This window comes from Chiloscyllium plagiosum, unplaced genomic scaffold, assembly GCF_037043375.1.
Source record: "Chiloscyllium plagiosum isolate Xiang-an unplaced genomic scaffold, Cpla_swu_hap1 HiC_scaffold_1, whole genome shotgun sequence".
NCBI lineage: Eukaryota > Metazoa > Chordata > Chondrichthyes > Orectolobiformes > Hemiscylliidae > Chiloscyllium > Chiloscyllium plagiosum.
The window spans coordinates 153,918,195-153,936,550 of NW_028270139.1; the positions used below are offsets into that span (position 1 = coordinate 153,918,195).

An 18,356-nucleotide genomic window follows, 5' to 3' on the forward strand; every position below is an offset into this window, starting at 1 on the left:
CGAACTTGAGCCACTTTCTTTTTTTAACTAATCACTACCTGACACCAATTTTATAAAAATGCTGCTTCAATGACACAATTATTAAACATTAAATCAATTTAATTTCTCAAAGTCCTTACAATCTCTTATGCTGTCTTCCTTCCAGTGTTCTGAATCTGTTACTTCCTTCCGATTCTGCTGTCTTCTCCCTCAGTCGTCTTCTTACTTTTTACAGCGAGTACCTTTAATAGATGATGCTCTTCCTTTTTATAACCCACTACATCAAACCCTCTCATTGGTCCGATGTTGTTAATACAATAAATTCAAATTCAATTGGGTTTTGGTATTCTGGACATAATTTAAATTGATTGGTTAAATTCAAATCAAAACACAACCCAAAGCTGATTGGTACATATTATGAATTCTCCGCGATCTCGGCTCCTGTCAGCTAGACACAGACGTGTGCTGTCAGAAGTTCTCAGGTCAGGAAAGGCAACTCTCTCTTAAAATAACTATACCCTCTTTTGACTTTATAACACTTGCCACAGTATTCCTAGCCTCTGACACACACTTGTATGTTTATGTGACAAGTCCAGTTGAGTTTCTGGTCAATGGTAGCCCCAAGAATGGTGATAGTGCGGGATTTAGTGATGGTGGCAATATTGAATGTCAGTCGTTACATTGTCTCTTATCAGAGACAGTCATCACCTGTAGCACAAGTCTTACTTGCCACTTGTCAGCCCAACCCTGGATATTGACCAGATCTTGTTGCATTTGAACAGTATCTGAGGAGATACCATTGGTACTGAACATTGTGCCAATATCGGCAAACATCCCCACTTCTGACATTATGATGGAGAGAAGGTCATTGATGAAGCAGTTGAAGATTGTTGTTCCAAGGCCACTACCCCGACGAACTCCTGCAGAGATGTCCTGGAGCTGAGATGACTGAGCTCCAACAACCACAACCATCTTCCTATGTGTCTGGTATGACTCTAACCAGCAGAGAATATGCCCTGTTATACCCACTGATTCCAGTTTTGCTAGGGCTCCTTTATGCCATAGTTGGTCAAGTACGACCTTGATGTCAAAGGCTGTCACTCTCATCTCCCCTCTGGAATTCAGCTTTTTGTCCATGTTTGAACCAAGGCTGTAATGAGATCAGGAGCCGAGTGGCCCTGACAGAACCCAAACGGGGCATCACTGAGCAGGTTATTGCTGAGCAGGTGCTGCTTGATAGCACTGTTGATGACACCTTCCGTCACTTTATTGATGATCAAGATTAGACTGATGGTGCGTAATTGGCCGGGTTAGATTTGTCATGGTTGTGTACAGGACATATCTGGGAAAATGTTTATATTGTTAGGCAGATCCTAGTGTTGTAACTATATAGAAGAGCTTGGTTAGGGGAACAGCAAGTTCTGGAACACAAGTCTTCAGCACTTTGCCAGAATGTTGTCAGGACCCAGAGCCTCTGCAGTATCCAGTCCCTCCAGCCAATTCTTAATGTCACGTGTGAATCAAACTGGCTGAAGACTGGCATCTATAATGCTGAGCACCACTGGAGGAGGTCATGATGGACCATTGGCACTTCTGGCTGAAGATTGCTGTGAATGTTTCAGCCTTATGTTTTGCACTGATGTGCTGGGTTCTTCCATCATTGAGGATGGGGATATTTGTGTGCTGCCTCCTCTACTGAGTTGTTTAATTGTCCACCGCCATTCACAACTGGATGTGGCAGGACTGCAAAACTTAGATCTGATCTGTTAGTTGTGCGATCACGTAACTCTATCCATTACTTGCTGCTTAAGCTGAATAGAATGCAAGTTGTCCTGTTTGGTAGTTTTACCAGGTTGATACGTCATTTTGAGCTTTGCCTGATGCCCTCTTGCACTCTCCATTGAATCAGGGTTGAGTGAGGGATATGAGGCATGAGGTTACAGATTGTGCTGAAGTACAATTCTGCTGCTGTTGAGGCCTCACAACACTTCATGGATGCCCAGTCTTGAGTTGCTAGATCTGTTTGAAGTCTGTCCCACTGAGCACAGCAATAGTACCAAATAACACAATGGAGGGAATTCTCAATGTGAAGGCGAGAGTTCATTTCCAGAAGGACTGTGTTGTGGTCACTCTTACCAATACTGTTGTGGACGGATGCATCTGCAGCTAGCAGATTGGTATGAATGAAGTCAAATATATTTTCCCTCTTGTTGGTTCCCTCACCACCTGCTGCAGATGCAGTCTAGCAGCTATGTCCTTTAAGACTCGACCAGCTCGCTCAGTAGTGCTGTTGCTGAGCCACTCTTCGTGGTGAACATTGAAATCCCTCACCCAGAATTAATTTTACACCCTTGCCAACCTCAATACTTCCTCCAAGTGTTGTTCATCAGGCAAGGGAGGACAGGACACCTCCAGGGATGGTGATGGTGGCATCTGGGGCATTGACTGTCAGATATGATTCCGTGAGTCTGATTTTGTCAGACTGTTGCTTGACTAGACTGTGAGACAGCTCTCATAATTTTAGCACTAGCCTCCAGATGTTAATAAGGCTTTGCAGGGTTAACAGGGCTGTTTCTGCTGTTGTCTTTTCGTGCACTCAGGTCAATGCTAGCTCATCTGTCCAATTTCATTTCTTCAGTGAAACTTCATAGAGATGGATACAACTGAGTGGTTCACTATTCCATTTCAGAGGCAGTTGAGAGTCAACCACGTTGATGTGGCTCTGGAGTGACATGTATGGCAGACCAGGTAAGGATGGCAGATTTCTTTCCCTGAAGGTCATTATTGAACCATGGGAAACATGGGAATACCTGCAGGTTCATTCCAAGCCAATCACCATTCTGACTTGGTCCTCCAGTGTTATTGGGTCAAAATCCTGAACTTCCTCCCTATCAGGTAGGCAGCTTTATCCTGGATGCTACCATGAACTGCTAACCATCCTGAAAGCAGAGGATGTTTAACTGGAGCAGTTTAAGAAGGCAGCACACACTCACATTATCAAGGCAATTATGGATAATAAATGCTGCAAAAGTCAGAAAGCTCACATTCCTGATTGAATTAGAAAAAAACCCTGGGTGCACTGGGATATTTAAAATAAATTTAGGGGAAGTGATAACCTTGTGGTATTATCCCTCGTCCGTTAATCTGGAGACCCAGGTAGTGTTTTTTTTGATTAGATTAGATTAGATTACTTACAGTGTGGAAACAGGCCCTTCGGCCCAACAAGTCCACACCGACCCGCCGAAGCGTAACCCACCCATACCCCTACAATTACCCCTTTACCTAACACTACGGGCAATTTAGCATGGCCAATTCACCTGACTTGCACATCTTTGGACTGTGGGAGGAAACCCACGCAGACACGGGGAGAACGTGCAAACTCCACACAGTCAGTCGCCTGAGTCGGGAATTGAACCCGGGTCTCTGGCGCTGCGAGGCAGCAGTGCTAACCACTGTTCTGGGGTTCGAATCCCATACAAGCAGATGGTGGAATTTGAATTCATTTTTGAAAATCTGCAATATATAGTGTCTAACAAAGACCATGAATCCATTGTGGAATGTTGGGAAAACTCACCTGGTTCACTCGGGAAGGAAACTGCCATCCTGACCTGATCTGGCCTAAATGTGACTTCAAGTCCACAGGTTGACTCTTAACTGCCCTCTGGACAATTAGTGATGGGCAATAAGTGCTGGCTGACTCAGTGATGCTCTCAACCTGTGAATGAATAAAACGAAAGTAAATAAGTGCACCTTACATTTTTGTTTTGCTGGTATTTGCTCTATATACAACATCTTGAGGCTCCAGGAAATCCAGCTCCACTCAATGCACTCCCCTAAAGAGCAAAAACAATGTTAGGCTTGTTATTTATGTATATGATAGGCCTGAACACTTGTTATGCCAGCGTGGCAATTCCCATACCATTGTCATTCATGGAATGTGAGTGTTGTTGACAAGACCAACATTTATTGCACATCTCTAATTGTCAATGAACTAAGGGACTTGCTGGGCCACTTCAGATAGCAGTTAAGAAAATGTGGGTCTTCAATCAAAGTAGGCTAGATGAAGTTAAATGGCAGGTTTCCTTCCTTGAGGCACATTAATAAACCATATCAATTTTGAGACATTAAGCAGGAGGGGGGAGAGGTTATCATGGTCAACATGACTGGAACTAGCTACACATTCCAGATGACTCGTGATAATTTATTTGAAGATGTTGGGAAGTCTTCTACCAATATCCTTTAGCACAGTTTCAAAGCTGAATTAGAAGCATGTTAAATAAAAACATGCACTTCTATAGTCTCTTTCACCTGAACACAATAAACATCCTCAGATGCTTCGTAGGAGCACTATCAAGAAATACTTCAGAAACAGCCATGTGGAGGATGTTAGGGCAATTGAGCTCAATCAAAGAGATTGGTTTAATGAGCGCATTAAAGAAGGAAGTGAAGAGGTGGTTTTGGAAAGTAATTTCAGAGCTTAAGGGTTAGGCAGCTGAAGGTATGGCTATTGATGGTTTAGCACTTAAAATCTGGAATGTAGCTAGGCCAGAATTTCAGTCTTGCCTTCATTAGTTCCAATGCAGGTTACTCTGCTGAAAGAAGTAAAGTTTCATTTCATTGTTTTTCATATAGGACCTTGAGTATTATAACACAGCAGTGGAGCAAGACTCAGGTAAGAGTTTATTTAAATTCTATAATAGATATATAGCTGTAATATCAGATACTGCCATTTTGCAATGCAATAAAATAGTGCTCATTGTCATGTGAATGTTTGTCTAGAGTGTCTAAACAGTGTAGTGCATTGTTTATCCTCCTCATTGGAAATAAATGAAAATAGAGTACAGCATTAATACTCAGGGGCTGTGTTCAATGTGAAGTACTCCACAGTTCCCATTAGATGCCAGTCTGCATAAGAAGCATGCTGAATCTCAAACATGATTTGTTCCATCCTTACCCCATGTGTGATTCCCCAATTGGTTTTGTTTCCAGACAGGATATCACAAATTATTATACTCCCAGATGAGAAGAGGCAAACTGGCTCTTTTTCCTCATTCTCCTGACCCCGTAACTGATTGTAGCAAGATTAATTTAGAAATAGTCTCTTCCCCTATGGATACCTTTGTCCCAGATCCAAACAAATTTACATTTTCAAAGGAACCAAATTAACCAGTTTTCTTGTGTTAACAAAGAGTGGGTTAATTAATGACTAAATGTAAGATAGGCAGTTGGCTGTTCATAAGCCATTTATTAAGAAACATTGGTTTAGATATTGGATGTTAGCTAAATAGACAGAATAAATGTACAGCTCATAACAGTTGAAGGTGATTCACCAATGTCAGAGGATGAACGGATAATTAAGAGTGTTGATTTTAATAGTTTGTCATAGCGGTGTCCTGTTCTGAGTTGAACTATTAGGAAACATTTTCCTTGGAAACATTTATTGCTGATTCCAAATAGTCCTTGTCATGGCAGCAGTCAGGATAGCATGCAAACACATGAATAAAGGGCTTGGATGGCCACAGACTGGCTAAACATTTCGGGAAAAGAAGCTTTTTCTGCTAAAGAATGTTTCTGATTGGTCACTCTGTGCCTTGATGCTTTATGGTTGCAATAGATAATGCCCTGCACATGTACAAATCCAGCAATAGAGATTAATCCCACTGTCCTCTTGTGAGGTACCACGATTGCACCCTGCTCTTGCAAACAAGATATCAATAAACTGACAATTGCCAAAAGTGTACTGTCTCCAGAGAGCGTCAGTTCAGAGATATACGTCCATCTTCCCTGGTCCATCTTCCATCTGAAGACAGTCACATGACGAGAGTGACTATGTGAAGAGGACTGCACCTTGTCTCCAAGTACTTGTCAACATACTTCAGGGACCTGGTATTTTAAGCCTTTGAAACCAACGAATACTGAGCAAGTGCCCCAAGGATGGTGGCCTGCTTTCCTGTCCATCTGAGCTTGAGACCACTTTTTAATCATGATGAAGCTAGTTAATTGGTTCTTACTAGACATTTATACAGCTAACAGCGTACACAAGACACAATCCTACCAAATTAGGAATGTCAACATGAAATCCTGAACCAAGAGATCCTGAAATTTCAAGGGACGGTTTATGTTTTTTCAGAGAGAGAAAGAAAACAGTTTCTCTTCTGAAGTGGCGTAATGCCATGCCTAACAATCCTTATATGTACTTCAATGCCTGTTTAGTATCATTTATTAAAGATCCTATTTCCTATACTTATGCCATGCTTTGTTGTGGCTGTGTTTTAGGTGACGTATATCTCTGAACTGACGCTCTCTGGAGACAGTCCATCTTTGGCAATTGTCAGTTTATTGATGTCTTGTTTGCAAGAGCAGAGAGTATATTGACTTTGCAATCGTGGTACCTCACAAGAGGACAGTGGGATTAATCTCTATTGCTGGATTTGTACATGTGCAGGGCATTATCGATTGCAACCATAAAGCATTAAGGCACAGAGTGACCAATCAGAAACATTCTTTGGCAGAAAAAGCTTCTTTTCCTGAAATGTTTAGCCAGTCTGTGGCCATCCAAATCCTTTATTCATGTGTTTGCATGCTATCCTGACTGCTGCCATGACAAGGACTATTTGGAATCAGCAATAAACATTGACTTGCCAAAGAAGCCCACATTAAAGTAAAAATTTCTTTATCCTTGAGTAATCAAAGTTTGCTGTTTTCATGGCATCAACAAAACGTCCTGGATGATTTCTGCGGGATAAAAGGTATCCCTGGAAGAAATGTCCAACTGTGACCTGAAAAGGAGATGCAGATGCCATTTTGACCTAAGCCATCTCCTCTGAGCAAACAGACCAGGAGGAGGAAGAAGATGCAGGGCAGAATGGTACTCTTGATGTGCAGCAAGGTCCCTGAAACACTCATTAGGGGGATGACATGGAAGCTGGGACCAGGCTGATCCAGACAGATTACTAATCAGGCAGGACTGTGTAAGCATATTCTGAATACGAGGCACCCATAATGCACATGACTGAATGTTTATACCCTTACCCAAAATGAATGAAACAGTATCACAATGTAAGCATTTCCAGACCAGTGCAATGCTTATCCACTTCTTCTTTTTGCCATACTGTTAGCAAAGGATGGAAGCATACAAGTCTAGCTTTATGCTATGGGGAGATGATGGTAATGTCTTCAGGTAAGAAATCCAGAGCTCCAGACTATTTTTTTGGGTTCATTGGCAGCTTGAATTTCAATTCAATAAAATCTGGAATGCTTGTCTAATGACCACATAAACATATAAAATCAAAATACCACAGATGCTGGGAATCATAGGATCCCTACACTGTGGAAAGAAGCCATTCAGCCCATCAAGCCTGTTCCAACCCTGTGAAGAGCATCCCACCCAGACTAATCCCTGTAATCTCGCATCTAGCATGGCTAATCCACCTACACTGAGGGGTATCGATAGCAAAGCTCTTTTCCCTAGGGAAAGGTGTTCAAAACTAGACAGCATGTTTTTAAGATGTGAGGAGAAAGATTCAAAGAAGAGCTAAGGGCAACATTTTCACACAAAGGATGGTTTGTATGTAGAATGAACTGCCAGAGGAGTTGTAATTCATAGAATTCCTATACTGTGTGAGCAGGCCATTCCACCCATCAACCCTCTGAAAAAGTTCCACTCAGATCCACCCCTTGCCCTATCTCTGCAATTTTACATGGCTAACCCACCTAACTTTCACATCCCTGGATACCAAGGGCAGTTTGGCATGGCCAAGCCACCTGACCTGCACATGTTTGATCTGAGAAGAAACCAGAGCACCTGGAGGAAACCCACACACATTGGGAGAATGAGCAAATTCCACACAGACAGTCACCTGAGGGTGGAATCGAGCCCAGGTCCCTGGCGTTGTGAGGCAGCAATGCTAACTACTGAGCTGCCATGCCACTCAAATGCTAGTTTAGTTACAACATTTAAAAGACATTTGGATAGGTATATGAATACAAAGGTTTCAGAGGATATTGGCCTATTGCAGGCAGGGGTGACTAGTTCCGTTTGGGAAACTTGGTTGGCATGGAAGAGTTGGACCGAAGGACTTGTTTCATGCGGTATAACTCTATGCCTGGACACTGGACAATTTAGCACCAACCCTGCACATCTTGGACTGTGGAAGGAAACCAAAGCATCTCATGGAACCATGCGTAGACATAGGGAGAACGTGCTGGAATCAAACCCTGGTCCCTGGTACTATGAGGCAGCAGGGCTAACCATTAGGCCTACACACCATCCCAAATTATAAAACAAAATTCTGCAGAAATGTTGCAGGTCTGGCTGTGTTTGGGGAGAATGAAATAGAGTTAACCTTTCAAGGGCAATGACACTTCTTCAGATATAAAGAACATTACAGAAAAAAATCTGCTTTCTGACAGATCTGAAATTTAGCCAAAACATGACTCCAGACACAAAGTATTTTGAAATGGCTAAGAAAGCCAATCAGTTCAAGGTCAGCTAGAGATCGACAGAATCTGCCAGAGATGCCCACATCTTATACAAGAATAAAAGAACACAAAATCAAATAATACTGTGCATTAATAAATAGAAGTATTTAAGTGAATTACTTTGTGCCATCAATTAGCAATGCCATGTCTTCAATGACAGACACTTTTATTCTCTCTTTGTAGCATCTGATAGGGTGGAGGAAGCCTGTTTGAATGTAGCTGGTTTACCCACAGCGATCATCTTTAAGAGACTACAGCACTGATATCAATATAGATGCATCTATGTTAGAGGGCGGCATGGTGGCACAGTGGTTAGCACTGCTGCCTCACAGCGCCAGAGACCTGGGTTCAATTCCTGCCTCAGGCAACTGTCTGTGTTGAGCTTGCACGTTCTCCCCTTGTCTGCGTGGATTTCCTCCAGGTGCTCCGGTTTCCTCCCACAGTCCAAACAAAATGTGCAGGTTAGGTGAATTGGCCATGCTAAATTGCCCGTAGTGTTAGGTGTAGGGGAATGGGTCTGGGTGGGTTGCTCTTCGGAGGGTCGGTGTGGGCTTGTTGGGCCGAAGGGCCTGTTTCCACACTGTAAGTAATCTAATCTCTGGTTACACCTTTCATCGATAGATAGTTGTTGCAATTTTTTAAAAAAAAGGTGTTACTGTTGAGATGGTTACTCAATCAGAGCAGCTAGGATGCTGCAGATGATGACAATGTCCCATAATCATTGTCTGTGACTGCCTCAGACTCTTAATGCCCTGTCTGGGAAGTGAAGAGATGCTAATGCCACCAGGGGCGTGAGTTAAAATCTCATGATGGGAGCAGGTGGAATTTAAATTCAATTTTCAAACTTAGTCAATGATGAATTAATCTGGAATATAAAGCAAGTCCAAAAGTGACCTCAAAGCCGTCGCTAATTGTTGTGAAACCCCGTCTCCAATTCAGGAAGCAAATCTGCCATCCATACTTGATCTGTTACATATGTGACTCCACACCCATTGTAATGGAAGGGGCAACAAATGCAGGCCAATCCATTAATAAATATAAATAAAATTCACAATTCATCCACCGAGGAAAAGAAAAAGCATCTTCAAGCCCTGGATTGCTTGCTGCCCCATTGAGTCAATTTATCATGTGTGATCCCTTGCTTGCTTGTGCACTTCTTGCGTTTTGTTCATTTATGCGCTTAAGGCATCAGTGGCTCAGCCAGTATTTGGTGCCCATGCTTAGTTGCTAGGGAGAAGTTGCAATGAAGTACTTTGTTGAACCACTGCAGTCCCTGAAGTGTAGAGACACCTACAGTACTCTCCAGAAGGGAGTGCAAGATTTTGAGTCAGCAACAATGAAGGAATCACCATCTAATTACAAGTCAGGGTGGCATTTGGCTTGGAAGGGAACATGCCACTGTTCTCATGAATCTGTTGCCCTAGTCCTTCTGAGTGATGAGGGTGCTGTATGGATAAGTTATTACAACCCATCTAGGTATAGAATACAGAGCTGCTATTGTGGATGAGGGAGTGCATGTAGAAGGTAGTGGATGGGATGCTAATTAAGCAGGCCATTTTGGCCTGGGTAGTCTCAAGCTTTCTGCGTGTTGTTGGAGCAGCATTCATTCAGACAGCAGAGAGTATTCCATCACACTCCTGATTTGTGCCTTGGTTGTCAGACTTTGGGGAGACAGGAAGTGAGTTACTCATTCCAGAATCACTACAGTACTTGTAGTGTTGAAGCTCAAATGATTTGTCACCATGTCACATTTCAACTAATCCCACATCCTTGGAATGGTCTCGTGATTAAGGAGCAAGAAAGCCACCACTATCCCTTGCCATACCTCAGTATTTTCAGGAAAGAATATTGGAAAAATAAAATTTATAACTGGCTGTGAAAGTTTGAAAAGTATGGCTATCATTATAACTTATCTATCTTGACAATAATTCTCCCATCATCTCTTACTCTGCAATTCTGAATAGCTGATTAGAAGTTATTTTGGAAAACCTTTTTTTTGTTTCATTTCACACAAGGTCAGTTTCCAACATCACCACGGTCTAAGGACTACACTATAAGGGACCATCATTATATTCAACTACAAGCTGACCACCCAGCATCAAGGTACGTAAAATGTGTAAGTCAGTGAATAGATACCTATTTGTGGGCAGAAGCTATAAATGTTTGAATACACGTATGAATAGATTCAAGAACCGCATTATTATCAGACTTTTGAATGGACCTCTCAAATGTTGATATTGATCTCTCTCTCTCTGCACCTTCTCTGCAGCTCTAACACTATATTCTGAATCTGTTCTTCTACCCGATGCATTTTGTATGGTGTGAAGTGCCTGCAGAGCATGCAAAACAACACTTTTCACTGTATCTCGGTGCATGTGACAACAATACATCAAATCAAATCAAATATTAAATCAAAAACTGTGCACCTATATTTGCTGATGACTACCAAGTTCAATGGAATTGTGAAACATTGATGAGAACAGAAAGTTGCAAAGTGATGTTGATAGATTGATCACTTGGTAGTATAGAACGTGGTATATTAATGAGAAAAAAGATATGATGTTGAACGTTTTCATCTCACACACATCAGCTCAGATACAAGAATGCCAACTTTCAAAGGGAACAACAATTCAGACAACATGAGGAAAAGGTTATCAATCCAATTGATTGGTTGGTAAGTTGCAATGGAGAATGCACCAGGGCACTATTATCCCTCATGCTTTTGTTTAAGTCCATGGGAGCTTGAAAGTGTATTCCATTGTCTGCGTATCATCTGATCCAGTTCGTGAGCTGCCCGGGAATTCTGGGCATCCTGGTACAATTTGGCCAATTTGCTTTTGTGGGCCTATCGTGGGTTAGCAAATCTTTTCCCACAGTATAATTCTTCACAAACTTGAGATTCTGATTGATTAAGTTGAGTTAGATTGTGTCCAAAAGATAATGAAAAGGAATTGAGGAATATTTACTTGAATCTCAAGAGAGCTGAAGAGAGAAGTGCATGTAGCTAGACAAGGTAATGGTGTTGTTCAACAGCAAGATCTTGAAATGAAAGTTAGGAATGCGTTCTGTTCTCTAGATAAAGGGTTTGCTAGTGCAACAGGGTGGAAATGAGTGGCCGGGTCATTGGTGTAGATAAGGCCACAGGCTTTGGTCTCCCATATGTTGTTGGTGGACCTTGTCTGATAGCAGGATCTTGAACGAGGAAAGGAACAAGTGTAATTCCAAAGCAATAATTTGTTTCAGGAGTTTAACAGGAAAAAAACAGAAATGAACCAAAAATTGTAATGTGTGGCAGCTCCAGACCTTGACTATATTGACCCTAAAGTTGTCTTTGTGTTGTCATCCGGCCCATCTAGCAATCGTGGAAGAATCTGAATTTCTTGCAAGTGAATATAGAGATGATTGAAGCCTTTTATTTTGATTCCATCAGCTTTGATGTTAAGTGTCAGGCTCCAAATTCAGTGCAGTCCCATGACCTTTTGATTCCAAATCTGCATATTTTTTAAAAAAATATATTTTTACTGGAAACAAAAGGAAATTTTTTTGAATATTACAACAAATGCAAAACAAAACAAAGAAACCCACTAATTACAAATAACAACTAATTAATAAATCATGACAGTAATAATACAGCTCAACAAAAGTAATAGCCCTCAACCATTGAGAGCATAAATCTATACATATTCATGTGTTCGTAGTTCTTCATCTCTGGATACCAGACTATTAAATGGAATCGTCATGCCTATATAAAGGCCGTTATTAATATGTCAGACAAATCTGTACCCAGGTAGCCCAAAACGGGCTGCTGTTTCTTATAAAAATTCTCAGTTTTATGGTGCACCATCCTTGTAAGAAAGTCCAAAGGGATGTATTCCATGACTAGCTTATACCAGTCCGACAGCCCTAGGGGATTTTCAGACACCCACCCCAACAGAATGTTCTTTAAATTTTGAAAGGCAGTCTGGAGCTAAGTGAACCCTGTGGAGAATTTTCAATTGCAAGGTACAGGTCCTGTTGCAAATCGAGAAATGCAAAACCTCTTGCATTTTCCCAGATATCCTCCCATACTTGGGGAGCATTCCTTTTCCTGGCAAGATACGTTACATACTTGCCTAGCTTATCCCCACGCTCAAACAGCCTTTGTTTTGAAATTGTAAGCTCCCTCTTTGCTGTCTGTGTGAATGTGGAATTCAGTATAGGCCGAAGCACTGTGATCCTCTGCAGTTTAGCCAATGAGGGCCTATCAAAGTATGCCTTTTCAGTTGCCTTCAGAAGTGTTTCGAGCAAGCGTTGCTGCTCACCCTTCTGCCTTTTCTTACTGGCAGAATAGGAAATAACTAACCCCCAAGCATAGGCTTTAACAGTTTCCCACAGAATGGATGGATTACTGGCTGAGCCTGAATTAATGTCTAAAAAAGTCCTGAATTCAGTAGAAAAGAGTTCAGTAAACTTCCTATTCTTAAGGATGAAGGGATCAAATCTGTAAAATTTTGATGTATCCTTTTGTCCACTTGAGGCTGCTATACACAGTGCCTTATTGGCTGTATATTCTTCAAAGCTAAATAATCAAGCTTTCAGAAGGCCAATAGTGAGGCCTGTTGCCCAGCTCTTCATTTTTATTGACCTTTGTCATTGCTCTGCCTCTCAGCAGATTAAATTTAAAGTAAAAACAAACTAGTGTTGATGCAGATCATCTTTGAGCAAAAATACCTATTCTCCTTTCTCAGCTGATGCTGTTATACCTACTGAGTGTTTGCCAAATTTTCTTTGTTATTTAAATTTAAAATCTTTCTCCCAGCTATCAGTCACTCCAAGAGTTCTGCACTTGATGCCCATTCGTCACCGTTACTGTGGACATACTCTGAATCTTTATTCCGCTCCACCTTCACTCTCCACATGCCATAACATTCATCATTTTGGTTCCATTTTTTTTGTAAGCTATCCAAAAAACAACCTTCCATTAATTTGAAGCACCTCTCCCCTTCTTCAAAAACCAGTTGAAGCTTATTGTTTTGGCTATGCCCACAGCCACAACTGGTACAAACACTTATGAGCAGAGCTGGCCCCGTGTACTAGGGGTCACGATTTGAGGATATGCGGCAGGCTTTTAGATTTCTCCACTCAGAGCATGGTGAACATGTAGAAGTCTCTATGACAGAAGGCAGTGTCGGTCAAGTCACAGTATAATTAAGAAACAGAGTATGGGGAGAAAGTGGGAGTATGGCATTGATCATTTTGAATAGTATAGTGGCTGAAATGTCCAACTGTCCTACACCTACTCCAAGTTTCTATGTGTAAATGTCTGTAGCACATGTGACATTCTTAAATAACTCCCACAGATTAGTCAAGCATGATTTCCCTTTCACAATGCCAAACCAACTCTGCCTGATTATTTGAATTTATCCAAGTGGCATGTATAATCGTAGAAACTTTACAGTGTGGAAACAGGCCCTTTGGCCCAACAAGTCCACACAGACCCTCCAAAGAATATCCCACCCCAACCCATTCCCTGTTACTTTACATTTATCCCTGAATAATGCATTTAACCTACACATTCCTGAACATGTGCACATTCACCTAATGTGCACATCTTTGGATTGTGGGAGGAAACCAGAGCACCCGGAAGGAAACCCACTCAGACAAGGAGAGAATGTGCAAGTTCTGGACAGATAGTCACCCGAGGCTAGAATCGAACCCGAGTCCCTGGCACTGAAGCATCAGTGCTAACCACTGAGCCACCATGCCGCCCAATATTAACTTCTGTAATAGTAGATTGCACTGTTTCCTTATGACAGATGTTCAGCTAACTGGCCTGCCTATCATCCATCATGTTTGAATAAAGGAGTAAGTACATTTGCCATTTTCCTGTCTCCTCTGGCAGGCTGTGGATTGCCAGACTGAGTGGGCCAAGGAATGGGTTAGGCAGTGTGGTTCCATTCTGTGTGATTCAATGAGGTGGAATTCATCAGCACAAGTTTTCTGTGTGTCATGCTCTGCTCACAAGATATAAAAACCAAGATATGGAGGCAAACTTGCTCAGCGACTTTCTAGATCTTTTAATTGTCTGATAACACATACTGGAAAAGTTGCACATACACTTTAACTGTTTTAAGCCAGCGAGCTAGTCTACAGCATAATTAATTGTTGCCCAACAGGCAGTTTTGGTAAATTTGCTGTGAATTTCAAGAAAGTAACTTGATTCTGAGTTGTGACTCATCTACTCAAGCAAAAAATATTGGCTGCTTCTCATCGGAGTCCTGACTGCTTGGAGGCTGTAACAGTTTTAAGGTGTTTAGGTATCCTTTCCTTTTTAGACAAATATGCTCATCATAAATGAAGTTTTGCAAGATACGATAGTAAAAATCACAAAGTATTTGTATCAGTGTCTTGATATTGTAACAATATTCTTTGAATGCTTATCACATTCTTCCCCTGCCATCCCATATTTATCCAATTTCTTTCATCCCTGTCTATCATTTCCAGCCCATCCTCCATCCCACCCTCATTTCTAGGACATCTCCATACCTTCCAGGAGCACCCAGACTCTTTCCCACGCTATCTCAAATCCTCACATACATTCACCACCATCTCCCCAAGCGTCCTTCCCCCTCCCTACGTTGTCCTGCCCTCTCCAGTCTCATGCTGAACCACCTTTTCGATCATCAAGATGCCAGTAATCGAGGACAGAGATGAGTAAGAGCTAGGATCCAATGCACAGTCAGCAAGGCTAGAAACGCAACAGCTGAGGGCCAGCGAATAAGGCCCTGGTCAGCAAAGACCAGGAACATAGGAACAAAGGAAAAGGAGTAGGCCATTCACCCAATCAACTCTGCCCTGTCATTTATTATGATCATAACTGATCTAACACTTCAATGCCTTTTATCCATAGTATCTCCATAACCTTTTACACCACTGGTAATCAATAACCTATTACCCTTTCTTTTAAATACACTCAAAGAGTTTAAGTTTCCACAGCCCTTTGGGGCAGGCAATTCCAAAGATGCACCACCCTCTAAGTAAAAAAAAGTATCAATCCTAAATGAGATCTTTTAAGAATTGCCCCCAGTTTTAGACTTCCCAATCAGGGAAACATTTGACCTCCATTGACCCTCTCTATCCTTTTAAATGTTTTCTAGTTTTCAATATCACTTCTCATTCTTCAAAACCCTGGAGAATACAGTCCTGGTTTATCCAGCCTCTCTTCGTAGGACATTCTCTCAAGCTGGGAACAAGTCTGGGAAACCTTTGTTGCATGCCCCCTATTGCAATAATAATATCGTTCCTGAGATGAGACCAGAACAGCAGACTACTCAAGGTGTGTTCTAACCAAGCTCCTGTACAATAGAAGAAAGAGTTCACTGCTCAAGTACACAAATGCACTTGCAATATAACATTCTATTAACCTTCTTTTTGTAGTATAGGGGTTCATTCAGGACCCAGGTTCAAATCTCACCTGCTCCAAAGGTCTGTCATAAGACATCTGAACAGATTGATCAAAAGTATCTATAAAACATCCATGAACCTTTCTAATAGCTTGCTGTACTTGCATGTTAGCCTTCAGTGAATTATTAACAAAGATAACCAAGTCCCTTTGCATATCTACATTTTCCAAACTATCAAAATCTTAAAAAGAACCTGGAAACCTGTTCTTCCTGCCTGTGGATAACCTCATATTTTTCCACATTCTAGTAATACAGTAAGCACTGTGCGTATGCCAGGCTGTATCCACTAAATCAAACCACTGAGCAATCAAAGAACAATCAGACAGAAACTGTAGATATCTTCTAATCAACATCTTCATAGATGTTACTACACACTCCTGGAGCTGTAGGGATTTGAACCCTGGGCCTCCTGGCTCAGAGATAGAGGCACCACCACTGTACTACAAGAGCCCTAATCAGACAGAAGCTGGATTATGGTTATTGATATGCTGCATACCAGACACATTAATAAAAACAATGAGTTTCAATCTTAGCACGGTTGACTCCATTTTAATCCTTCAACAGTGAATGAACTGTACCATGTTTTTGATTTTAGAAGACAAACAGGAGATCAGGTAAAAAAAACAAGTCATCCCATATTTCCAATATAATACTATGTCCAGTGTGATTTTATGTTTTTGAAGAACATGTGAGTTGTGTTTTCAATCTACCTCTCTGTTCCACCACTCCCTTACTCTAGCTCAGTTCTCTCTGGCATCATTCCCGATGAAGGGCTTGTGCCCGAAACATCGATTTTCCTGCTCTTTGGATGCAGCCTGACCTGTGCTTTTCCAGCACCACTCTAATCTAGACTCTCTCTGGAAGCCATTTCAGCCATCCCACCTGAATGATAACCAGGGAACATAGTAAACCATTGTAAAAACAATCTGACTTTCATACTGTTGAAATCAAATTAATGAAATGTGTTTCAGGTCAGTACTATAAAGTCTCGGTGATCCATTCTTCAGATTTGCTTGAACAGTGTTAAGTTACTCATTCTTGCGTCTACAATTCATGAAAACTAAATTTTGGCACATTTTGTATGTATTTTAATGTTGCAGCCTACTCCAGGAAATACAAACTCGTTTATCGAGCAAAAATAAGGGTATCATAATATTATTTCAGTAGTTTCCATTATTTTGACCATTTGCTGCTGTCTGTTGGTCTTAGTAAAACTGTACTGCCAGGGTTGCTGTATACTGAGCTCCATTTACAGGTACTGGTGATGGAAATGCAACATTTTCAGGCCGTTATTGAAGCTCATGTTTCATTTCTGATACCGCCACTGGACTCTGCAAAAGCTTTCCGCAGTAGCAGTGGTGTTGCCTGTGTCTGTCTCCAAGCTGCAGTGTCATCGTGGGTTTTTTATTGCTTTATGAGAGGAGGAGGAGCAACAGATGATTTCATGCATTTCCCTGAGGAACATTGCATGTTCCTGAGGCTGTCCATTTATGAGCGCACCTCCTCTGGAGGTTGTAGACAGTGCTGAACATACCTCTTCCTTTCTCGGGAGCATGGTCCCTGTAGACTGTGATTTACACATGATTGAATTATGTCTCATCATGAAATGTAACCTGAGCCTAAACTGTTCCACAGGTTGCAAGTAGCCATCATGGTCTGAAAGATTCTGCTTCAGAAACATGACAATTGCATAAACAGTGCGTAATGGGACAAGCATGTGACCAATGCGTCATTTGCTTCCCAATGGACCAGGAGTGACTTCATGTCAGAAGTGTGTAACTGAGAGTTGCTAGGGGTGTCTGGAGGTTTATTGGGAGGGATGAGTGATTATATCCACACAACATATAAACTGCTCGCAAGGAAAGATTGAACACTCTCCATAGTAAGTTTCTTGGGGATATTGCCACCAATTAGTGCTCATTCTCCCAGACAGTTGTCAACATATCCTTGTTTTAAGGCATAAAACAACTGCTAACCGTATCTGATTCACAAAGTTATGTCTTGGGATGATTAAGGATCTCCTGGGAAGTGCCAGAGTGAATGCTGAAAAGTCATATTTCATACTTAGCTTTTAAACAGGCATGAATAAGAAAACAAACCTGTACAACAATTTAAAAAGTAATCACAGCTTGTATCAACAGACCTTCAGTTATCCCCTGTTTTTGCAGTTAATTTCTTTTTAAAGTAACTTATCAGGCAGTCTAGTTTGAACAACTACAGGATAAAGAGCATGTTAAGTCTTGACTAAGTGCTATCATTTCAGATAAAGGTGAAAATATTTTACAAGAACTGCTATCAATAATCTTTTTTTCTCTTACTTGGAGGAAAACGTTGTGTTTGATTTAATTGTTAAAACGAACCATCATAGATTTTAATAGTAAAACATCTGAGAAAAATATATAATAGAATTGAAACTCCTAGATTCTTTGGGAATTAAGGAACTCTTTGCCAAGC

At 41.3% G+C, this 18,356-nt stretch overlaps 1 protein-coding gene across 1 annotated transcript in view; it reads left to right on the forward strand.

The window, feature by feature from the left end:
- LOC122553576 (sperm flagella and cilia-associated protein 1-like) overlaps window positions 1-18,356 on the forward strand; it is an 83,840-nt gene that overhangs the window by 41,933 nt on the left and 23,551 nt on the right. The window contains exons 4-5 of the mRNA XM_087991699.1: window positions 4,612-4,651; window positions 10,476-10,563. Of these exons, the coding sequence (XP_087847825.1) occupies window positions 4,612-4,651; window positions 10,476-10,563 (128 nt within the window). The remainder of the gene's footprint in view (window positions 1-4,611; window positions 4,652-10,475; window positions 10,564-18,356) is intronic.